The sequence below is a fragment of the Aquarana catesbeiana genome, linkage group LG10, assembly GCF_042186555.1.
Source record: "Aquarana catesbeiana isolate 2022-GZ linkage group LG10, ASM4218655v1, whole genome shotgun sequence".
Lineage (NCBI taxonomy): Eukaryota > Metazoa > Chordata > Amphibia > Anura > Ranidae > Aquarana > Aquarana catesbeiana.
In genome coordinates, this window is record NC_133333.1 from 118,310,141 (window position 1) to 118,335,871 (window position 25,731).

General features: G+C 42.1%; 1 protein-coding gene across 2 annotated transcripts in view; it reads right to left on the reverse strand.

The window, feature by feature from the left end:
• Positions 1-25,731, reverse strand: part of CBL (Cbl proto-oncogene) — a 133,885-nt gene that overhangs the window by 42,727 nt on the left and 65,427 nt on the right. For both annotated transcript variants that reach the window (XM_073602543.1, XM_073602544.1), the window contains exons 3-12: positions 23,249-23,395; positions 20,899-21,055; positions 17,047-17,168; positions 14,005-14,142; positions 13,128-13,215; positions 12,565-12,696; positions 12,274-12,474; positions 11,176-11,307; positions 10,722-11,084; positions 10,450-10,544 (exon numbers count right to left, since the gene is read on the reverse strand). In XM_073602543.1, the coding sequence (XP_073458644.1) occupies positions 10,450-10,544; positions 10,722-11,084; positions 11,176-11,307; positions 12,274-12,474; positions 12,565-12,696; positions 13,128-13,215; positions 14,005-14,142; positions 17,047-17,168; positions 20,899-21,055; positions 23,249-23,395 (1,575 nt within the window). The remainder of the gene's footprint in view (positions 1-10,449; positions 10,545-10,721; positions 11,085-11,175; positions 11,308-12,273; positions 12,475-12,564; positions 12,697-13,127; positions 13,216-14,004; positions 14,143-17,046; positions 17,169-20,898; positions 21,056-23,248; positions 23,396-25,731) is intronic.

Genomic DNA, 25,731 nt, shown 5'->3' on the forward strand with positions numbered 1-25,731 from the left:
CTTCAGAGGACTGAGCCTGTAACAGTAACAGAACGTTCATATTGACTTGCTATAGCTGTTTTATTAGGATGGCTGAGTAAATGAGATGTACTGATGTAATTTTAACATATACTGTAGTACTGAACTTAAACATACCCAGTCAGGTATAAGGGTTAGAATGATAGCAAAAAGTAATACCCCTATACAGGCCATATTCCTGCCCATTACCCTGCATATAATGTGCTGCAAGGTACATATAAAATGAATGAATGGCCTGCATCTGTAGCAAAACACCACCAGACATATAAGCTTATACCACTGTATAAAAACATAGACCCTAGGAAAGATTATAGTGACAACACAACCCCATGTAATGGGCCCAGTGTTGCAATCGCTATAGCTTCACATATTCAACTACAACGTTAAGACCTCCACCGGAGGAAGAACACCAAAAATACAACATATGAAGAGGAAACCTCCTAAGTTACTTTACAAGTTATATGCTTGAAAAAAATCGGGATTTTCTACTTTCGTTCACCTCCATGGTAGATGACTGGAACCATGCCCTCTAACCCTTTACCAGATTCAGGTACGGAGGGACTAATGGTAATGGGTAGGGCTGAAACAACCAATCTATAATGAAATTTGTTGACAATGATTTTCATTATCGATTAGTTGGTCACAGCGCGCACCTTCCTCCCTGCCTGTCAACTCTGCCTCTGAGTGTTCTGCCTATAATCACCTCAGTACAAGCCGGCAGCGCAGCTGTTTACCTTTTGCATAACAGCACTCATGTGATCGGGCCCGGCTGCCTCTCTCCTCCTCTTTGCTGATGTCAGCGGGGGGATTTTCAGCCCCGCCCGCTTTTCTGCCTCGTGAGAGGAGAGAGAGAAGCAGACGGTCATATGGGCACCAAGTTGCGATATCAATAAGGTATACATACAGTGGCTTACTTTTCAAAGTAAAACAGTGACATGAAATTTCTGGGAGGACAAGTGTCCCTTCATTGGTGTTCCTGGGGGGAACAGTGCACCATCATTGGTGTTCTGGGGGAATAGTGCCCCATCATTGGTGTTCCTGGGGGGGGGGATAGTGCCCCATCATTGGCGTTCCTGGGGGGGGGGGGATAGTGCCCCATCATTGGCGTTCCTGGGGGGGGGGGAGAATAGTGCCCCATCATTGGCATTCCTGGGGGGAATAGTGCCCCATCACTGGCGTTCCTGGGGTGGGGTGGGTGGGGGTCCAGTTCCTCCAGCTCGCTCTCTCCCTTTTGGGTCTAGTCCCCTGTCCAAACTAATTCCCTTTCTATCGCAACCCCCTCTGGTCCAGTTCCTTTTTACATTCAAATGTGAAGTTTCATGAACAGTTATAGTTCACCTCTTTTCAGAATGTTTGTTGTTTTTGTACTGCTTTTTAAAAATTTGCATATATGTGTAATGTTAATGTAAATTGTAAAGTTTAAGTTTTTTATTCTGCAGTTTGAGAGTAATACTCCGTTTTTTAATATTATGTGAAATAAATGAAATTGCATATTAATTTTTTTATGATTTTATCCGATTAATCAAAACAATAATCGGCCAACTAATAGATTATGAAAATAATCGTTAGTTGCAGTCCTAGTAATGGGCGTTGAATTTAAGGGATTTGATCCTCTGCTGAATGAAAGCTCAGCAGCAAAATCCATGGGCCTTTCAAGTACATATGCAAAGACAAAAGCCCTCCAAAGTCATGTACATAAAATTAAAAGGACCTTGTAGAATACACAAGACCAGTATTGAGGTGTATTCATACTAGAACCAACAACAAATCTTACAGAACCTTCTGCAACAAGGAGCATCTCACAAAGATGACGAATGGAATATTAAATACTTGCACATGATAATGTAAAGGTCAGGTAAAAGCCTCCCAAATTCATAAGTCCACATATACAAATGAGGGCTATACTTCAAGCAGACTATTTATCCTAATACATATGAAGAGTCAAGAAATTGAATCACATATGAGGCATGATCCACAACGGTACCAAAAGAATATAAATCAAATAACACAAGCATAAGCTCCAATGTTGAGAACTTAAATACATAGAGACATAACATACAGCTGAAGCATGAGGTCAGATTCATAGTGTATTCATCTAATACCCAACAGCAATACATATGCAACTGATGTCTATGCCACAAAGCCAACAATTCTCATAATCACATGTCACAGATATAGCATAGTCTCTGGCTACATTATACATCTATCAGGAGGTATACTGGTAACTGGTAACCCATAATGAGCACAAGCTCAGCACCTATACATAACCAAATATTTAAGACAAAAACAAATATGAGTCTCCTTAATATACTATATATTTAATCAATGTATATACACAGTGATAGCAGTACACCTAAATTGCTTTAGGTAGTCCACAATAAGGTGGGAGACAGACAAAGCCTCCCAGCTCATAAGTCCAAATCTAAATAAATGATAAATGAAAGATGTTGACACCTTTGGAAGAGGTGGCAACCATAGCAGAGCAATCAGAAGGCCAACACCTGCAGGCATTAACGAGCAATCATTAAATACAGTTTTGTCTATGCAACCCTTGCGTTGAGGTTAAGCCCAGGAGCATGTCGATTAAATGTTGCAGGATACACCTTTAGGCCTCTTTCACACGGACAATCCGTTCAGGTCCACCCGTCAGCTTTTTAGGCGGACCTGAAAGGACGCTCCATAGACCTCTATGGCGTATCAGATGTCAGCGGTGACATGTCCGCTGACATCCGACCCGCTCCGATCCGAAAAAGTGTGACGGAGGAAAAACCTACTTTTCCATCCGTCTGCAGATCGGATCGGGTGACGACGGACTCCACGGTCTGTCTTCATCCGATCCCCCATAGGGGGGAGTGGCGCTCTGACAGGTCCGTCCCTGCACAGTGTGCAGAGACGGACCGGTCATCTGCCTGCTCACTGGGGATCGACGGAGCGATCCCCCGCTGAGCAGAGCGGGCTCTGTACAAACACACATCCGTGTGAAAGAGCCCTTCATGTTTCTAATTCAGCCTAGGGGTGGGTTATTACCCAAATGCAAGTACAGAAAGTCCCGATTAAATCACAGCAAACCCCACTAGGCCCGTCACCTCCCCTTGCTGGAAGAAAAGGAGAGTGTAATTGATGGTAAATATGGAGTAAGCAGACCCCAGTAGCTCTGCACATGCACAAGTGTATGTAGAAAGGAGTTCATAGGTTGCAGCTTATGCTGATCTCTGATTTTTGCCAGCACTCTGCTCTGCAAATTGAAAAGCGTTGGGGCCCCTGCCTCAAATAATTACCACACTAATGGTGGACAGAACACAAAGCAAATTGCCTCCCCACAGTACAGGTATGGTAGGAAGGAGAGCTATAGAAAAAAACCTCAAAATAACCTACCTTAGAGCCGACTGGCAGATTCATAGCAGACGTCATGGTGGAATCAGACTGCATAGTGTAGCTTTACTGACCAGATGAAGTCTGCTGTAATAGTCCTGGGAAGATCCAGGTCCACCTACTGCTCCATTCCCCACCTGTTTGCGCTCCCTTCCTGGTGTCTGTGGATAATGACACCAGGGTATACGCACAAACCCACCATATTGCTATCCATTCAGGGGGACCTGCAGCATAGCAGGTTGCATTCTGTCCTGGCCTACACACACTAGCTTACCTGCCTCAGCAGACATGCGCCCCTTCCTGGAAGTAATCAGGGACTTAGGAAGCCTAAACTTCAGCCTCATTGATCCATGGCCTGCTCCAGCCATGTAGTTCTCCCTCAAAAATATTTGAGGGAGCCAGTGGCCATGATCCATCCATATCAATCAGCAGCAAACATCAGGCGCTCAGCCAGCAACCAAGGACATGGAGCTTGACCAAATGTGAGTAAGGGAGGGTTCCACTAGAGCCTTGGCTCCCACAGGGATAGCTGCTTCTCCTCCAGCAGAGAAGGAAACTTGGGGAAAACCAAGAAGGTTATGGGAAGGGAAGGTCCCACAGCTAGGATACTTACAAAAGTAGCCTAGAAAAAACCTAAAATAGGCGACCCCTCCAAGCCATAGATAAAACATATAAAAAATTGAAGCGCTCTACTGTATGATCAGTCATCATAAAGTGATGTGCAAAACTGTGCATATGATAACCATAAACCATTACCATAAAACAGTGCAAAAACTGTAATAAAACATACAATAAGATCTTGGTGCTAATATATAACCCAATCCGCTGTAGTGGGAAATGATCAGTTTAAACATAACTTATAAGTATTTAAATATGTTAAGAAACCGGCGCTGTGGCCCTCCAAACAACTAAATTAAATTGTGATAAAATTATTCAGTGAAAACCATACTAAAAAGTGCCACAATCCTTAAATATATGTGAACAAAATGATATGCAATTAACAAAATTGTATATAAAACCACTCTGATATAAGTTGCTACTAAATGCAATTAAGGAGAGAGTTAATAGTGAAGATATGTCATTCCAGTGACAGAATAAATAATCCCAGCAGTTTATTCCTTAATTACTTAATTGAAACGTTCGCTTGTAATTCCTGAATGATTTGAACATCCTGCTTCAGCCTTATTCATGTTGGTCATCTGGTTCTCAACATTGGCGATTATATGTAAAACGAGCAGGGAAATACATCATTGCACAGTGAACTGAATAAAAAGGACACCAGCAAACCACTCAGAAATACACTCACATGCGCCCTGTTGTGAACAGACATATAAGTATGCAGACTGCAGTCAGCCGCTGTGGACGAGACTTAGCTTGAAAGACCGCTGAAGTTCAGCTACGAGTGTCAGACTGCAGTGAACGTCCTAGGCTCCTCCCACGCATTGCGTCACCGTCACGTGACTTTCTCAAGGATTTCTCACCGTCACGTGACTTTCTCAAGGATATCCTTGAGAAAGTCACGTGACGGTGACGCAATGCGTGGGAGGAGCCTAGGACGTTCACTGCAGTCTGACTCGCGGAGCTGAACTGCAGCGGTCTTTCAAGCTAAGTCTCGTCCACAGCGGCTGACTGCAATCTGCATACTTATATGTCTGTTCACAACGGGGCGCACGTGAGTGTATTTCTGAGTGGTTTGCTGGTGTCCTTTTATTCAGTTCACTATGCAATGATGTATTTCCCTGATCGTTTTACATATAATCGCCGATGTTGAGAACCAGATGACCAACATGAATAAGGCTGAAGCAGGATGTTCAAATCATTCAGGAATTACAAGCGAACATTTCAATTAAGTAATTAAGGAATAAACTGCTGGGATTATTTATTCTGTCACTGGAATGACATATCTTCACTATTAACTGTCTCCTTAATTGCATTTAGAAGCAACTTACATCAGAGTGGTTTTATATATAATTTTGGACATTGCATATCATTTTGTTCACATATATTTAAGGATTGTGGCACTTTTTAGTATGGTTTTCACTGAATAATTTTATCACAATTTAATTTAGTTGTTTGGAGGGCCACAGCGCCGGTTTCTTAACATATTTAAATACTTATAAGTTAGGTTTAAACTTATTCACATATGTGCCTTATTTCCTAGATTGGCATATTTTATTTAATATTTTTTATAGGATCATTTCCCACTACAGCGGATTGGGTTATATATTAGCACCAAGATCTTATTGTATGTTTTATTACAGTTTTTGCACTGTTTTATGGTAATGGTTTATGGTTATCATATGCACAGTTTTGCACATCACTTGATGACTGATCATACAGTAGAGGGCTTCAATTTTTTATATGTTTTATCTATGTTTTGTGGGACTCTGATGACCTCATATTGATAGCAACTTTATTTTATAGATTAGTCAACTTGTATTGGGATTTTAGTTTCATTTTATTTACTTATATCCATCACAGCGCTTGGTTTTTACATTCACTAGACCCCTCCAAGCCACTGTCCTGGAATCATGGGGAAGCATATACAGGGAGGCCCCTGCAACTAGCACGAAGGCCTGAGGGAAAAACTAAAACCATCTAGATGTTCCTGCTAGGCCGGAGGAAACACAAATACTGAGGACACTGGGTGACTGTGCTCTTTTTATTTGATTGTGGATGATGTGTTTCCTGTTTTAGGTGGGTGGAGCCACTCTCCCGTGCTGCTCTGGAAGATGAAATGGGAAATTTATTTTTGGTGAACTGGAGTCTGCCAATGAAACAGTAGAACAATGTCCTGGTTGAGGTTAAAGGCTAAAACTACCTGCCGGGGCAGGATAAGGTTGGCAGCTTAGATGGATCACAGAGGTGGTATTTACAAAGCAAACTACTCGGGACCCAGCTCCAGGAAGTAGAAGATTTGTCCTATAGAGAAAGTCCTGTGGTGACAGTAAGTGAAGTATGCCTTCAATATCTGATGATGGACCTTATGAAAAGTAGACTTTCTAGATTTTAGAATCATAAAAATCACAGACTCGGAGATACCCCTGTCTCTCAGATTCTAGCCTTCAACAGTCATGCTATTAAAGCCAACGACCATGAAGCAGGATGGAAAATTGGTCCCTGGGACAGAAAAGTCCGATGATCCAGCCACTGACTATCTCCCAGGAGTCATGCCAGGTCAGTGTATCACATCCGCCTGGGCCAGTCTGGAGCAATGAGGATAACCAAAAAGACCTCAATTTCAATCCTGCTAAGCAGACATAGTGATCAGGGTGTACTGATCCAAAAGAGCCATTAGGGCATCCATTCTTTCCACTAGAAGAACCCTGTAACTGGGGAGACACTTTTTATTCAGTTTGTTGCTGAACATCGTACAACAGGAAGTCCACATTTGGAGCACCCCAAATTTTCACACAGGTACATTGGGATCTTTGGGTGTAGGGACCAATCCCCCCAGTTCAGGCACTGCTGGTTCAGGAAGTCTGCTAGCTAATTGGCTTGGGACGTAGGCAGTGGACAAAGCTGGAATGTGGAGTTCTTCTAAGGACTAGATTTGGATACTTCAAATAAGCCTGTTCCAGTGACAATTTCTGAAGGTTCATGATACCTTCAAACCACTGTATAGTCTGGACAGTTAGACATGTTGTTAAAGATAGTCTATTCTGTCTGTTTCTTCAACAAGATGTCACAAAAGTATTCCACAATGAGAATGCCTCTAGAGCACAGTAGGGCATATACTGGGATCAAGCACCTTGATAAATACCCAAGGTGCAGACAAGAGGTAGAAGGGCAGGGACATGAACTGCTAGTGTAGAAACCCCACAGCAGAGCCCAGGAATTGATGTGCTAGAAAAAGCCGAACATAAAGGAAGCATTCTTGATATTCATAGAAACCAGAAAATCTCCCTGGTGAAGGAAGGCAATGGCAGATTTCATACTAAATTTCTGAACCTGAATGAAAACATTCAGAACTCTGAAATCCAAGATGACCGAGTACCCCATTTGGGTTTGAAAATAGTGAACAGGTTGGAGTAAGAACTGAAAATATTTTGCCACAGGAGCATGTACCTTGATCCAGAAAACCTGAGAGGGCTTGATGAGGGTTGGTTAATCTGTGCAGGGACACAGGTTTGTGGTAAAAAACTGACAGGGGGGAGGCATGTCTGGAAGCAGAACTCTAGTGTGTTGATCTGGGATACCCCCTTCTGTGCACAAGCTTCTGAAATGCAAGCAGTCCAAACGTCCACAAAAGTTAACCTCCACTTTGGAAAGTTGGGCGCATTTTCATGCTGAGGAAGGTTTGACAGATTTGGCAGAGTAGCAGAGCTTGTAAGTGGACTGGGAGCCAAGCTGGGGGGGTGTCATCAGTCAAAGACTGGAGCAACTTAGAATCACAGCGTCTCTATGGCTGTTGGCTCAGAAGCTGCTAAGGCTAAATCAGATACAGAATCTGCGGCAGAGGGCAAGGAAAGTGCTTGTGGCCTCTGCAATCAAAGTGGGCAAACAGCTGGGCGATTTGGGTCACAAAGCCTTGCATGACCGTGATAGAGACTTCAAATGTATGGGTAGAGGCGCCAGCTAACACCATTGAGCTAAAGTGGACTCTGAAGGTGAGTCCAAGCTGCAGACACAGCAGAGTTGCTAGCAGAAAGAGAACTGGGGCACCTGGTACAGTCAGACTGTTCTCCAATTCCCAAGATAAGCACCAGGCATAGTAACCCTTTTTGCTTGTGATGGTAGGCCTAGTTTTCAGGCGAATAGGAGTTACCAAGTCAGAAAGATCCTCATCTATTCTAAGACTTGAGTTCCAACCGCCAAGCTGTCAAAGCCAACAACTGTGAAGCAGGAAGGTAAACAGGACCTTGAGACAGACGATCCTGCAATCTAGAAGAGTCCACCGGGTGACTTTCTGACAAAGTTGGAGGACCACTGAAAAGCTGGAAGAGGCAGTGAGAGTACGTGTGTGGCACAGCTGTGAGTGACAAAGCACTACATTCTTCAGTGTGTTAATCCAATCAGGAAATAATCGGGAAAAAGGATAACATTCCATGTTCATTTGAGAATATTCCCCAGACTTACTATAATCATAGGCCGGAATAATGTTCTGTGGCTAACAAGCACAGGTACCAAGTACTGGAGAGTGGCCATTCAGAATCCAGTGAACAAGCATCTTACATTCCAGGCAGTCTTTGTCCCTACTGCAGCCATGAACTCTATGGAGTCTCCAGGCATCAGGATGACACCATAGGCTTTCATGGCCCTGGACCTGTAAAGCAATCTGTGGCCAACAAGCCAAGAGGTGTCTGGAGAGTGAAAAACAAAGCCCACTGCCCGAAGGTGACATTACAGTCTAGCCGTGCAATCCTCACTCTAGCAGGGTCCTGGGAACAACCTCTAAGGTGGCGCGCCAACAAAAAAGAAAAAAAGTTTTGATAGACGTAAAAAGGTTGAGAAAAAGATAGTAATTTTGACTTGCCTGTGAATTCCTGGTCTCAGAATAGAGTACAGAAGGATGGACATGTATTCATAAACCATAAACCATAGGTTATGCAGGCACCTTCAGGGGAGTGTAAACTGATAAAAAAAAAACAAAACAAAAAAAAAACAAAAAAACAAAACCTTGCTAGGGCCACCCCCAGAACACACCCATATAACCCTGCCCACTATGTGAGTTTCTAGTGTTTTTTTTTATCAATCAATTAGGGAGTGATCACAGATGGGAGGGGCCTTGTGCTATACTCCAAGATAAGAAATTTACAGGCAATTCAAAATTACTCTTTTCTATCTCTACCCCTTCCTCACGTTTAACCTTCCAATCTGCGAGCCTCAAACCAAAGGGAAGCAGATTTGATGACTGCCTTCCATGAACTTCAGAAGGACGGTGTCAAGAAATAGAAACCTTGACACTATTCTTCTGAAGTTGGTGGAAGCCAGTCATAAATTAAGCTTTTCTTTGGTCAGAAGCTTGCAGATTAGAAGGTTAAAAGTGAGGAAGGAGGAGACATAGAAATAAGGAAGTTTGACCTTCCTGTAAATTCCATATCTTGTAATACAGTACAGGACAGCACAGGAGGGGGAAAATTACCACATTTAAACTGCTTGCGCTGAGAAACATTAGATATAAAATGGCAAGGATGATCACAAAGTGAATAACTTCCAGATCTAGAAGTCCAGGCAGTGCCTATCACAGTGGGGATACCCCTGTAAAGGTCTTCAGGGTCTAGGGACCAGAAGAATAGACCATGTCCTGCCACTTATATATGACGCTGTGGCTAACTGCACTGCAACTAATTGCTGAACTACGTTCCAAGGTGACAACCTATTGAAGGACCCAGTGCCAAAAGAAAACAATTACAGGCTGGTCCCATATAGTGGGGTCCAGGTACAGAGCCCAAGTTACACACCAAGAGGAAACTTCTTAATAGTCCAAGGCAATAAAAAGTCAGATCTTGACAGGCGTTTTAGAGAGGAAAAAAAAATGAATGGTTTAAAAAGAAAAATACTTCCCCAAAAGGAGAACTGATCTATCACCTAAGGACACCAGCAGAAAACTGGAGTTTTACGGAGCAAGGTAACTCTAGGTGTGGCTCTAACAAGTTTTTGCGTCTATTCCCCTGAAGGCAGCCTGCATATAATCCATTGTCCACAGATACAAGTCCTCTACTGTACGATTAAGATAATGGGTTTGCTTTTCATCAAAGATAAAAGACATCAATTTTCCTAAGGCACTAGCAAAAAACTGAAGCATCATTGTAGTGTGAGGGGTTATTTTTGGCCAGCTTTTGGATCTTGTTTGCCAGTGTCCAAATCCTCTTGTAGGCAGCAGTATAACCCAATGTGCCTGAATTTGTTTGTTTCTATGTGCATAAGCAATTACTTTTATTCTTGGGTTAGGATACACTTTAGGTAAAAAAAAAAGCATTTAAAAAAAACTGTACTCTCTATTTCTGAAAAAAAATGTGCGATATGCTCTAAAACTTTTCTTGTTGATTATTTCCCTCACTATCTAAATAGTAACAGATAAAATATGTATCGGGCATTAATTTCTAGAATGCACACCTTGAAGCCAAGGAGTAGATGGCATTAGCAGATGAAGAGGCCTTTACTTTGGGATCATCCAAATCAAGACCTGCCAACAGCTCCACACTGGCACTCTGCAAAAGAAAAAAAAAACGTGAATACTAAGTACTTTTTGTAAAGTAAAGACAATAAGCGGAAGCAAACAAAAGCTCCTACATACACACAAGGATGGCAAATGACAAACATTTGTTCCAGTACAAAACCTGCCCCCCCAAAATGGCCCATTTAATTGCTTCACATTCATGACTTACTGTTGCAGGGTTGTCTAAGCTCAGTGTGCTACCATGGCGATCTTTTCTCTCATCAAGATGTGAAGGCAATGTAAAGGGCAGTGAGTGTCGGTTGGTGAGCTCCTTTCCTCCAGTCCATGGATCATTGGTTGCCAGACTAGGTGGGGGAACTTTGGGTACAGAGCGAGAAGGCCAAGGATCTGCAGGACGGCTACCTGAAAATGGAAGTGGTTTGTCTGTAGGAGTTGATGGAAGAGGTCTCCTCTGTGGCCTGCTTTCACCTGCAATTGAATGTGGTCTGTCAGGGGGTGGAGGTGGTGGGAGATCTCGAAGTGCTGGTGGAACAGGCAATGGTTTGTCCTTGTGATGTAAACTGCTAGGAGCCTGAAAGATGAAGTGAACACACAAATATTTAAACTCCAAGCAATAACTTTGTTTTAGAAGATTTAGTTGCCGACCAGAAATAAAGCCTCACCTTGGAGATGGCAGCTGGGCTTGAAGCTCCTTGAGTACTTTGAGCTCTCTGATGCAGCAAGTCTAAACGAGGTGGCACAGGTGGTAGGGCTGCTTGTGGGGCAGCAGACATTGGTGAAGGGGGTCTTTCAACCTAAAAACAATGTGAAGTGTACATGCACTTAAGGACAAATTACTTTAAAATTTCTCCTAAAAGTTAATTCAATCACCTGAAGGTGCGAGCCTATAAACCAGGTCCTATGAATACTTTGCCTATACAGTTTGCTTAAGTTAATTCCCAAAGGTTCTAAAACTTCAGCCAAATATACTGGATTTTTTATTTGTACAAAATCGGATATATCACAATCACAGACCTAAGATGACATGTATACAGGCAGAGAGGAAACCCAGTAATGTGTGCACAGGCATTTGGGTTTGAATAGAAGACAATAGGGAATGCCCCAAATGCCCCATGTCTAGGAATGATTTCAAGCAATAATGTACACCAGACCACTTGACTTCAACATGAAATTCTAAAGCTGGTCAGAGACCAGATTCCTACACCAGCGAGGTGGATAAGGAGATAAGGATGGAGGAATCATTATACCCCCCACTCCCAGAAAGGACATTGACAGCTGGACTCGTAGCTATCAAAATACACTGATTAGCAGCTGCTGCCAATTGACAACATTCATTTGGTCATTGCTGAACTGGACAAATTTCGATCTGTGGAACTTCACTCTTATTCAACAATAATTTTTAATCTTTAAAGCTACTAGCATTAGTAAAAAGATAGGACGGTATATCATGTATACTTGTTTTAACTTTTTTTTACATTTCTTCAGTTAATTCCTGGTCATACAGAGCAGGAGTCTTCAAAAGGGGAAGAGGAGTTTTCACAGCCAAGCACACCCTCCTGCCTGCATGCCTGAGCTAAGGGGCACGTGGATTCCAGAAATTAAATGCTAAATTAATCATCTGCCCTTGCTCAAGATGGCCACAGCCAGAAATGCTATAGGGGGTGTTTTTTAAGGTGATTTCTCAGCAAAATGAAGACCGCTACACAGCAAGCATCTGTCTATCGTACCCCTTAGTTATGAAGAATACATTTAGCACAAACCTTGGACCCTGCCAGCATGAAGAGAGAGTCATTTCCACTATCATCATCATCATCTTCATAACAGGGAGAAGGCGCTCCATCTAAACATTGTCGCAACATTTCTGCCATACTGCCACCTCTGGGGTCAAAAGGATCCACAACAATAGGCTCTGTTCCTTTGATTTCACAACGGCAGAAGGGGCAGCCTTGACCCTCTGATTCCTGAAAACAAAAAACAGTTTATTGGTATAAGCAAGTGGCAGTTATTTTCAGGTTTACTTGAGATGGCACAACAAAAAATTTTACACAAACCTGCCAGGAGGTGAGGCACAAAGTGCACATTAAGTGCCCACATGGTTCAATTTTAACATCCTTATCGTTTTCAGCGCATATCTTGCAGAGCTGGAAAGTGGAGCCCATTTCACAATACAGCTCATACTGCTCCTGGGGAAAAAAAATAAAAAAAAGTTATGATGAAGTTCTAAAATTTACAAACGATACAGTCCATTTACAGAAAAGAGGAGTCAGGTTACAAATTAGAATTACAATTTGCTTTTAAATACACTGCCGATGATGAACACAACTGGGCTGTCTATATGGACTTTGGCTTCACTACCTAACAAGTCACTGACCTGGAGCATGCATGCAGCCAGACTAGCCCAGAGCAGTGATTTATTAGGTAATATGGCTATAAAAAGGTCCAAACCTCTATCTTTAAACAAGATTACCAATGGCTACTCCTGTATTTCTACCTTCAGTTTTACTTTGATTTCTAAAATTTGTATTTTTAAAACCATCAAAATATCTACACTTGCCTGAAAAAAAGTAAAGAAACTAGCAATATAACAAAAAGAACTCATCCTATAAAAACATACCTGAGTAACTTTGATGTGGTCCTGAGGTGTGGGCTCGCACAATCCTGTTAAATCTGGGTTCTGGTTGCGACCATCAGGAAAGAGGTAGCTGCAAGTACAGGAGTAAAATCAGAATGAGGCTGGATTGGGGAATCCCTCCCGCTGAATCTTTGTATTCTGACAGTGGAGAGCCTTTTCTACCACTGGCTGAATTTATCGATTGACTTGTGTACACCCAGCCTGCCAGTACCTGCTGAACTGTCCAAATTTCGAATCATCTTTGGTCACCTTTAGGGTCCTTTCACACGGGACGGATCCATGATGATCAGCCCCGTGAACACCTGCTGCGATCCCCGCTGAGCAGAAAGATGACAGGTCTGTCGCTGCACACTGTGCAGCGACGGACCTGTCAGAGCGCCGCTCTCCCCTATGGGGGATCGGATGACGACGGACCGCAGAGTCCATCGTCACCTGATCCGATAACGGATGGAAAAGTAGGCTTTTCCTCCACTTTTTCGGATCGGAGTGGGTCGGATGTCAGCTGACATCTGACGCTCCATAGAGGTCTATGAAGGGTCCGTTCCGGTCCACCTAAAAAACTGACAGGCGGACCTGAACGGATCGTTCATGTGAAAGAGGCCCAAGACTACATTTATAAGGTCATGTTTATCTTTATAAATCTAAATACACACAATTTTTTTTTATATATGCAAAAACATGCATGCAGAGTGGGACACAAAGTAAAACTGTTTACAACAAAAATAAATATTTACATACAAACACAAATAGAAATCAGAAAGGGAAAAAAATAAAAACTTATGGGAAAAATGCCCAAACTGACAAATTAAACTGATATTAGGTATATGTGATAAGAATGGAAAAACAAATATGTTCTTACAATCCTTCCCGGAAACCGTCAATCAGAGCCTGGAATAGTGGTTTATTATGTGGGATGGTCTGCAAAATGTTGCCATCTCCTGTAACGTATCCAATTGCCCACTGACCAAGACGAGTGCAACTTAGACGAAAAATGTAACTAAAACACACACAAAAACACATGATTGAAACAAAATAACCACCAAATATTAGGCAGAACATAATGTGCAATTAAAAGTTTAACTTAAATTTTAGATTAGTTTAGATTTAGATTAATCTTAAAGCGGGGTTCCACCCAAATTTTGAACAATATCTGTATGTATTCTCTTCCTTGCCTAGATGCTGACATGCCGTTTAAAAAAATTTAAATCGCCGTAATTACCTTTTATTTTTCTATTCTTCTTTGCACTTCCTGGTTCTCCTCCTGTGGGAGTAGGCGTGTTTCTAGCCTCTCCCAGACTCCTGGGAGCTAGTCTCAGGCTTCCTAGGATGCCACTGAGCATGTGCGGGAACGAGCGGTGAATGCTGGGAGCACAGCATTCACCACATCCAGGAAATAAATGCTTGTGGGCTTCAAATGCCCACAATGAAGATGGAAAACGCCTGCAGTGAATAATATAAGTTATTCTTTCCGACGAAATCTGACACAGGCGGACATATTACACACAATATGTGAGTATGTAATGCTGAGAAGAAAAGTTTGTGAATGAACTCAAAAAAAAAAAAAAAAAAAAAACGATAGATAGGTGGACCCCGCTTTAAGGTAATTATTCCGCTTCTAACAGAGCTGCACTGTTATTTTTTATTTTGTTTAAAACTCATTGTTCACTGGCCATATTCTATTTGGCTCTTATGTAGTTCATCTATATATTTCATTACAGAAATATTACACTTGCAGCTCCTCTCTGCAAGCAATTAAGGTGTGCTACTGGATTGAATTAGGACTTTATACACATCAATTGATTTTTTTGCTGCATTTATTTCTTGTAGATACCGAAGCTTCTTCTTTGGTAAGGTCCGGTTCCTCTCTGTACCCACATGTTTCTATGCCCTTTTTGTATTGATATACTGATCCTTTTAAAAATGTACGCATGATCTTTTCTCAATTCTATGCCTATTTTTGCATGATTTAGTCATGCTTATGTGTATATATTCTTTCAGGAGATTTCTAGTCAATTGTTTTTTTTTTCTCACTTATAGTATAAAGAGAGTCACACCATCAATCTCCTGAAGAAACTCTGTCAAGTGAAACATGTCAAGAGTGGTAGTACCTTGCTATACACATGCTTCATCTATTCCATGTATATTTTGTTACAGATGTAGAAATTGTGTTTTTTTCTCATGTTTCATCTTTTTTATTACTAATAAATTAAAAAACAAATTTTATTACGATTTGATGAGATTTTTTCCTCTCTATTTAACACAGTTAAAATCCCGAGGTTTGTCACCTCTATGGCCCAGTCTCCAACTATGGAACTATGTAGCTTCAAGTCTTAACTGACTAAGGGCTTTCTTCCTACCCCATAAAAACACTTAGTCACCAATTGCCAAACACCAGTGGGAGAAATCGGAACTAGTCACATGCACCCCAATACCATAGGCACTTGCATAGTTAGGGTCTTGGCCCTGTGTCCACTGTCCTGGGTATGTTATGTGCTGGTGTATGATCAATTCCTGCCTGTGGACTCTCTAAATTTGTGTAAACTTCAGCAAGTTTACACAAAATAGTGTTTGATGCTCTCTAATACATATGCAGGGACTAATCACAAATATCCTATACAGATGTCTAAAGGCTCTGAAAGCAAACCCCTGGCAGTTGAAAAACAAAAAATGTAAAGGCCCACTAACCTACGAAGACCAAGCAACTCATTATACCAACATGACAACTTAATTCCTCTGTAGATGACCAAAATCTGGGTTGTACTGCAATGCAATTATCAACCAGATTCCCAGTGGTGGGTGCCATCCCTTCCTGCCTCATATGTCTTTACTACTGGTAAGTAACAGCAATGGACCAACAGAAATAAAATGAAACAAGGACTGCTCCAGCAACCAGGAAGCTAGTCTGTCAGTTATTCAATGAGAGTGTTTTCCACGTTTTCTGGGCAGCCAGGTACTACAGAGGATTAGCACTGCGGTCATGTGCTTAGTATTGCCTGCTTTTTGATTTTGTGACTGTTTTTTTTGTGAAGACTAAGGATGAGCTCCGGCGTGTTCGCACAGCCCACGTGCAGAGCCCACCAGGAAGTCAGCACTGCGGTTCGCTAATCACAGGCAGTGAGACATTGTCCCGATGTGTGGCTGCAGAGATCGGAAAATGTCTCAGCGCCTGCGATTAGCGCAGCGCAGTGCCGACTTCCTGACAGACTCTGCACGTGGAGTGTGCGAACACGCCGGAGCTCATCCTTAGTGAGGACTATGGGTTGAATCACCAAATGTCTCCCATATTCTCTAAAGCAAAGATCTCAATTACAAGTTCAGTTAGTTGATGGGTACCCTGGTGTAAGAGGACCCTTAAGGGAACTCTGATAAGGACCCAGGGGTGAGGGGCAACCCTGATGTAAGGGCAGACTCTGATGAGCATCCCAATGTGAGAGGGGGACCCTCATGGGGAAATTGGATTTTTTTGGACTTATGAATATTTGTAAAAAATCTACTATGCTGCCCTTGTACTGAATAGTTTGGGGACTCCTGGTTTAGAATGCAGAAGAACGAACAGTTCATGGCAAGGCTGAGCAGATCCAGGCCTTGCTATAGGGCTCTTTTAGATGTATACAAAATCAATGCACGTGCAGAGCACAGGATAACACACAGTGTACACAGCATGGGCTTGAAATGTATTTTTATATATATATATATATATATATATATATATATATATATATATATATATATATATATATATATATATATATATATATATATTTTTTTTTTTTTTTTTTTTTTTTTTACAAGCAAGAAGGCAAGCTCAAATCATGAACTAATGTGGTTAACAGCTTAAACTATACAATTAAAATTTCAGTATTTCATGAAATGTATTTTATTAAAATATAGAAGAACTCACCTGCCAGGCTTGTGGATGAATTTCTGAAGTCGAGCCTTGACTTCATCATAAGTTAAAAAAGCCATGTAGCCAGGATGAGTTACAGCCAAACTATTCCAGTTTCTGAGAAGGGAAGACCAAGGCTGTTGCAAAATAAATACAAGTTGAATTTAGCACAAGCCATAGAAATATAAGACTAGGTTCACACTTATGCTGTGCAGGAAATGCTGCGAACCACGAGCATATCCTGCACTGCATGCAAATCGCACGGCCCTTGCGATCTGCTGCAGGTGTCAATACAAAAGCAACGACACATCAAAGTGCATTTACCTGCACCAGATCACATGGTACAAAACACCCATGTGATCCGGTTGCGGAGCAGCTCAAAAAAGGTGCATGCAATTCTTTGGTGCAATGCGATTTGAGCCTATTCAAATAGAAATGGGATCAAATTGCACTGTACTGAATCGCATGTGAATTGAACAGGAATGAAGTGCGGTTCCTGTGCAATTCAGATGCGGTTCAAAGTATGAACCAAGCCTAAATTAACCAAGACAGACAAACCATGTCCAGAAAGTGACAAAGTATCCATCCAGCATTAAAGTGTATCTAAACTCAAAAACAAAAACGTGTATTTTTTTCAACCCGACTATTTAACCCAGTCCTTAAGTGACTGCAATAATGTCTTTTTCACCTGGAAAGCCTGCCAATAACACAGTTCTAGTCAAAGTGTGACAATGCTCCCTCACTGTACCCTAACTATTGAGGCGTAATGTTGTCACCTGATTTATACTACAAACCCCAACCATACTCCTTAGCTCCATTACATAGGCAGTGGTGTTTTGTAGGTCACAGAAGATAGCTGGGAAAGACGGATAACTGCTTAAAGCCTTCATGCATCCAAAATTAAAAACAAGTAAATTAGAATGATGGACATGATTTACAAGAAAACCTGACAATGCTCATCTTTAGATGTGGTGGCTGCATTCTTTTTCTATTTTTAGGCCTTTTTCCTTTATTTCAGCTGGTGATCCGACCAGTATTACATGCAGTAACACCTTCCTGTCCTAGGGTGTCTGCATTCTGGATGAAAGAGTAAAGCGGACACCTCAGGACAGCAGTCTGTCAGTCTGGGGGAGGGTAGTGTAATGCCGCGTACACACGGTCCAATTTTTCGGCTACAAAAGTCCAACAGCCCGTCTGACAGCCTTTCGACAGACTTTTGGCAGACTTGCAGCGGACTTTCTAACGAACGGACTTAACATACGATCACACAAAAGTCCGACGGATTCATACGTGATGACGTACACCTGACTAAAATGAGGAAGTTGATAGCCAATAGCTGCCCTAGCGTGGGTTTTTGTCCGTCGGACTAGCATACAGAGGAGCGGATTTCTGGGTCCGGCGGAGTTACGACGTAAAGATTTGAAGCATGTTCCAAAGCTAAAGTCCGTCAGATTTGCGACTGGAAAAGTCAGCTGAAGGTCCGGTGAAGCCCACACACGATCGGATTGTCAGCCGGATTTGGTCCGTCGGACCAGTCCGGTCGAAAAGTCCAACTGTGTGTACGCGGCATTAGACTAGCAGATTTAGATGAACTTGACAAACAATCTGAAGCTGAACTCCAGCTCACGCTTTATAACCCTTTCATGCCTAAGCCTATTTCTGACATTTGTTGCTTGCAAGTGAAAATCCGTATTTGTTGCTAGAAAATTACTTAGAACCCCCAAACATTATATATGTTTTTTTAGCAGAGGCTTTAGAAAATAAAATGGTGATCATTGCAATATTTTCTTTCACACGGTATTTGCACAGCGATCTTTCAAATGCAATTTTTGGGGGAAAAAAAAAAAAAAAAAAAAAGACATTTTCATGAATTAAAAAAACACTAAGCAGTAAAGTTAATCAAATTTTTTTGTATAATGTGAAATATGATGTTATGCCGAGTAAATAGGTACCCAACAAGTCATGCTTTGAAAAAGCGCACACTCGTGGAATGGTGACAAAACTACAGTACCTAAAAATCTCCATAGACAGGTTAGAGTTACAGAGGAGGTCTGGTGCTAGAACTATTGCTCTTGCTCGGACAATCGCTGTGATATCTCACATGTGTGATTTGAACACCATTTACATATACGGGCGCGACTTACGTATGGATTTTCTTTGCTGCGTGAGCTCGTGGAGATGGGGGCACTTTAAAAAAAACTTTTTCTTTTTTACTTTTTTTTTTTTTTACATGGTCTCTGTAAAAAAAAAACAAAAAAAAAAAAAAAAAATGTTGATCACTTTTATTGCTGTCACAAGGAATGTAAACATCCCCTGTGACCCCAAATCCCTCCTTTGCACTTCAAAGTATTCAGATCACCAAAAACGGCGATTCTAAATACTGTCGTTTTAAAAAAATTTGGCGCATTGACAGCCAAGTAAACCGGAAGTAACATTGTGATGTCGCTTCCGTTTTTACACATTAGAGACTGGAACGAAGACGTTTCCGGCTTTGATTCAGTCTCGCTCTAGCCGGGAAAGAGGCCGGATCGCGGATCGGGTCCTGGTGGGACAGGGGGCCCGGGAACAGCGGCGGAAGGCGGGGCGTCCCCTCCCGCTCCTGTGGGATAACAATCGAGTGGTTTTTAGCTGCATCGGTTGTTATCCCTAAAGAGCCGACCGCCCGCTCTAAAAACCAGTACCGGGGTGACCCTGATATAACCCCTGAAAGCCGAGGCCACATATGTACGTACGTTTGGCGCTAAGGGGATAAGCAGTTACAGCAACAGTTTTTTTTTTTTTTTTTTTACGGGGGGGTTAAAGGTTTTACAGCGCTGACAATTGTAAGCTACCCTGTGTTAAGTGGTTTGTCTTAATCCTCTAACTGCTGCTATGGTCTGGATAGCTTGGTCCGTTAAGGGAAGTTGAAAATAACAGACTTACTGGCTGGATTACCAGGTGAAAAAGAAAAGAAGCATACAAAAAGAAAATTAAATGCAGCCACCACCTCTAAGAATTGTTAAGCTGCAATATATAAAATGTTTTGTTTTTGGGTTAAAATACTGCTTTAACCACCTCAGGGCACTTTCACCCCCTTCCTGCCCAGGCCATTTTTCAGCTTTCACCACTGTCACACTTTAAATGACAATTGCGCGGTCATGCTACGCTGTAACCTTGTGAAATTTATATAATTTTCTTCACACAAATAGAACTTTCTTTTGGTTGTATTTAATCACAGCTGGGTTTTTTTTTTTTTTTACACAAAAAAAAAGACCACAAATTTTGAAAAAAAAAAGTGTTTGTTAGTTTTTGTCAGTAAATTTTGTAAATAAGTAATTTTTTCCTTTACTGATGTGTGCTGATGAGGCTGCACTGATAGGCTGCACGGATGGGCACTGATGAGGAGGCACTAAAATGCCTCACAGATAGGCGGTACTGATAGGTGGCACTGGTGGGCAGCACCGATAGCCAGCACTGACTGGCATCACTAATGGGCATTGATTGCTAGCACTGGTGGGCATGAATTGCTGGCGCTTTATGTTAATCAGGGCACTGATGATTAGTGCCCTGATTACCCGTCTTGATGTCCCCTGTAAGGAGATGCCGCTGATCGGCTCTCCTTGCCACACACTGTCAGTGTGAGGCGAGGAGAGCCGATTACCGGCACTTCCGTGTTTACATGTGACTTCCATATGACATCCACCCAGAACGAGAGCCGCACCGCCCCGCCATTTGACGGTGTGCGGGCAACAAGTGGTTAAAATGGGGCTGGGTGGAAAGGGTGGTCATACTTACGCAGCCACCAGATTTGAAGGTAAGCTGCAATATACTAGCTTTTTGTTTTTGGAAAGCAAAGTAAAATGTAGAACTAAGGTTATACCAGTTTACCTGAAAAAGCCGAGTGAAGATATCAAACTCAAAAACAGAGATGTAATCATTGCAGGTGAGATCAATGGTGGATTTCAGGGCCATGGCTTCCAGGCCAGAGGAGATTGCGTGAACTTCATGAAGGGCATGTCGGAAAATCTTCCAAGGGACAATAGTTCTTGGAAAAAAATGTTTTTTAATAAATAAAAATGTTTCCTTACTAATGCAAATACAACCAAAAGCGCCAAAGCAAATACATTGTCTGTAAATATCACTGCCTAACCAGGTTCAATATCTCAACATATTCTTTATACAAACAACTAAAATGTTAAAAACAAATAAAAAACAGAATTTATCATTATTATTCCCTTGCCTTCTCCTGTATTGTAGCTATTACCACCAAGAAATGCTTTTTTACAGTAGAGTATGTAAAGCAATTTATATCACATGCTTTCAAAAATACCTAGAATCACATTCAGGATAGGGCTGTTTCGACAGCCAGTCACAAAACGCAGCAAAATTGCGGCACAATTTTGCGTTTTCTTGTGGCCAGTGGTCAAAGTAGGCTATGTGTACATAAAGCCTTGGTAAGGTGGGAGTCCAAAATACACCCATCTTTGGGACCAGGATTCCAACAGCTATGCTGTTGACAGCAGTGACTAAGAAACCGGATGGAGGACCTGTTTGAAAGTGGCCAAGGCTCATCCCCAGAAGTCTGTGGATGTCACTGTACTAAGTTCTCTTGGGCTAATGTGGAGCAATGAGGATCACCATGTTTTTCCTCCATCTTGTGAAGTAGCCAAAGAAGAATGCATACACCAGTCTGAATGTGGACCAAGGAATAACAAGGACATCCATTGCAAGAACAATGGGAACCCTGTACTTAGCCACAAACATATCAAGTTTTTTTGTTGAATCTAGAGGTCATGGTGTCCACATTTGGTGACACCTATTTCTAACAGAGGATCAGAAGGATCTCCGGAAAGAGGGACTACTTTCATGAGTCCAGCTGTTGATGACACTCAATGTCTGCTTGGCAATCTTCTACTTCAAGTATGTAGATAGAGAGCACTGGCATGTGTTTCCTGTACCCTGAACGGTTCACCGTGTAGGAGAGTCAGTCCTCAACTGTTACTAAACCCAGGATCCTGCATTCACAATATCTGGTCTCCCACAGTACAAGGAAATGCAATAGTTTTAGTAAATATAAACTGCTAAATACCTTTTTTCATCAGCAGTATATAGCAGTAATGTGACTTGTATCAGTGTCTGCTTAAAGAGACTGTAAAGTCTAAACTTTTTTACCTTAATGCATTCCTTGCATTAAGGTAAAAAATGTTTAGGTGTCAGCATCGCCTCCCCCCCTGAACCCCTTTACTTACCTGAGACCCCTTTCGATCCAGCGCCATGCACGTCGGCAGATTGTTTCTCCCCTTACTTTCGGGTCTCACTGGCTTTGCTGGGACACCGGGAGCCATTGGCTCTCAGTGCTGTCAATCAAAGCCAGTGAAGGGGGGCAAGGCAGAGTCCCTCTGTGTCAATGGACGCAGCAGAGGGACTCGGGTGTGAGCACGCACGAGTGCCCCCATGGGAGCACTGGACAGAGAGAAGGGGCCAGGAGCGCCGGCAGTGGACCCAAAAAGAGGAGGTTCCTGGCTGCTCTTTAGGCAAGTATAGAAAAGTTTGTTTTTATTTTTTTTTCAAATTTACCTCTACAACTCTTTAAGCTTGTAGGAGGAATTTTCATTCTCCCCTGACCCTCTGTCTGGACAGTGCTAATCACATGCAAAAAAAAACCCAAACTCTCTAGCAATACACACCAAACTAAGCATGTGCAGCCTGACTCCTAATGTTCTGTTCTTTTAAGAGATGGGTTGGAGTCAGTTAAAGAAGAGGATACGAGAAGACAGGATCACACAGCCTTAATACACAAAGCAGAGGATTAACCCCTTAGGTTCCACAGTGACAAGCTTGCTTTACTGATTTTACTATTGTGGGTTTAGTAACACTTTAAGGCTCTCAGTTCCAGATTGTTGACGGTGGGCCTCAACTCATTTGGGCAGACAGTTCGAGACCCTGCCCCAGCCTGTCTAGCAGAGGGAAGGAACGATTTTCTGGATTCTATAGAGCAATAAAAAAGCAACCAGATTTCCAATTCCGGATGAATAAAAAGATTCCGATTGGCTGTTATGGCATAGCAGTTTGCCTTAATGTAACAGAACTACTCTGCTATGGCACTATAATTTAAATCTGTAAAACGCTTGACCCATTTTAATAATTGATGCTTCTATTGTCATCAATAAGACATACACTTCTGACCTTTCATAAATATTTAAACATTTTACAAATCCTGCAGTGTAAAATTCCATACTTTTCTCCAAAAGCTTTTCTCCAGAATTCAGCAGCATCAGCCTTTGTGATCCTGAAAGTATCCCCCTGGAACAAACCGTTAGGAAAAATTCCTTTCAGCTCCGCTAGCATGTGACTGAAGATGAGGGATAATTTGGTAAGGTTGCGCCTAAAACAGAAAACAACGTTTTCAGTGTGATTATTCACCATGTAATAAACAAATATCAAACGTATTTAAAAAAAATGACCACAGAACTTGTATCCCTCAAGCATTTGTTTAAATATGTATTATCGCATACTGAAAGCAGGTGCCCACCACTTGTGTCAGTACATCTGTCCTAGAAACCAACAAGGTCCTTACAAGGACTTCTAATTTTTAGCTCAAGTATTTCTTGACAACAGATTTCTTGATGCAGTTAAAGTGGTTGTAATTTTTTTTTTTTAAATAAACATGTTCTACTTACCGGCTCTGTGCAATGGTTTTGCACAGAGCAGCCCCAGTCCTCCTCCTTTGGAATCTCCCCGCCGGTGCTCCTGGCTCCTCCCACCTTCCGAGTGCCCCCATAGCAATCAGCTTGCTATGGGGGGGACTTGTGCAGGCTTGATCCAAAGCCAGGAGTATGGCTTGGCAAAGCCCCCTGCTCTCAGGTTGTGACTGATAGCAGCGGGAGCAAAAGGCTCCCAGCTGTCATAAAGAGCGGCGCCAATGCTCTGAGCCACAGCGCTAGTTTGAGAACAGGTTCGGGCAAGTATTTAGGGGGGCTGAACACAAAAGGTTTTTTCTTAATCCTAATGCAGAGAAAGCATTCAGGTTAAAAAAAAAAAAAAACTGTTGCCATTGCAACCACTTTAAGGAATATTAGGCATATTTAACGCTGAGACTCTAGCGATAGTTCAAAAGGTAGCTACATTTCTTTTCCATAGATACAGTGTAGAAGTGAATATAGTCACACAGACAGGAAGTGTATTACTAGTAAACTACTCTTAATAGAAAATGGCTTCAGCTTCTACCCATGGGAGTACCCCCTCAAATACCAGATAGCCTCAGTTTTGTAGCAAGCGATAGAAAGATCATACAAAAAAAACAAATTGGAGGGATCTGTGCCCTATTCATACATTATAGGACACAGGCTTTTATCATTATGACTGGGATGTCCTAAAGCAGCTCAACTGAGGGTTGAGCAACGCCGCAAAGGCTGCCAACAGGCCCATGTAGCAAAATGGGTCAAGAAGAGATTGAAAGACTCAGAGCAGCTTGTAGCACCTTATGGCATCGGCAGAAGCCTGAACATTCACCTTTCAGAACTTGAACGTGTGAACAGAAGCCCAAGTGACAGCCTTGAAAATTGAAAAAACAGATGACTTATACAGAGAAGTTCATTAACCACTTAAAGACCAGCCTCATTTTGGATTTTAGGTGTTTACATGTTTAAAACATTTTTTTTTGCTAGAAAATTACTTAGAACCCCCAAACATTATATATTGTTTTTTTTCTAACACCCTAGAGAATAAAATGGCGGTCATTGCAATACTTTTTTTTGCACCGTATTTGCACAGCGGTCTTATAAGCGCACTTTTTTTGGAAAAAATTCACTTTTTTTAATTAAAAAAATATGACAACAGTAAAGTTAGCCCAATTTTTTTTTAAATTGTGAAATATAATGTTACACCAAGTAAATTGATACCCAACATGTCACGCTTCAAAATTGCGCCCGCTCGTGGAATGGCGTCAAACTTTTACCCTTAAAAATCTCCATAGGCGACGTTTAAAAAAATTCTACATGTTGCATGTTTTGCATTACAGAGGAGGTCTAGAATTATTGCTCTCGCTCTACCGGTCGCGGTGACACCTCACATGTGTGGTTTGACCACCGTTTTCATATGCAGGTGCTACTAACGTATGCGTTCGCTTCTGCGCGCGAGCTCGTCGGGACAGGGCGCTTTAAAAAAATTTTTTTTTATTATTATTTATTTTTCACTGTTTAAAAAAAAAATGGATCACTTTTATTCCTATTACAAGGAATGTAAACATCCCTTGTAATAGGAAAAAAAGCATGACAGGTCCTCTTAAATATGAGATCTGGGGTCAAAAAGACCTCAGATCTCATATTTAGACTTTAATGCAAAAAAAAAAAAAAAAAGTTGTTTAAAAAAAATGACACAAAAAAAATATGCGCCTTTAAGAGAAGTGGGCGGAGCGGACATCATGACGTCGCTCCGGCCGTCCCATGATATGGAGAGGAGTGGGCGCCATCTTAGCCTAACTCGTCTCCATACTGAGGAAGGGAAAGGACCCGATCGCCTCCGCCGCTACCTACGGCTCCGGTAAGTGGCGGAGGGCGCGGGAGAGCGGCGGGAGGGGGGTGGCACCTCTCCCGCCGCCGATAACAGTGATCTCGCGGCGCACCCGCTGCAGGGACCACCGTTATCGTGTACAGAACCGCCGGCCCTAAAGATGGATACCTCGGTTGTGGCAGCAGCTGCTGCCCTTACCGAGATATCCAT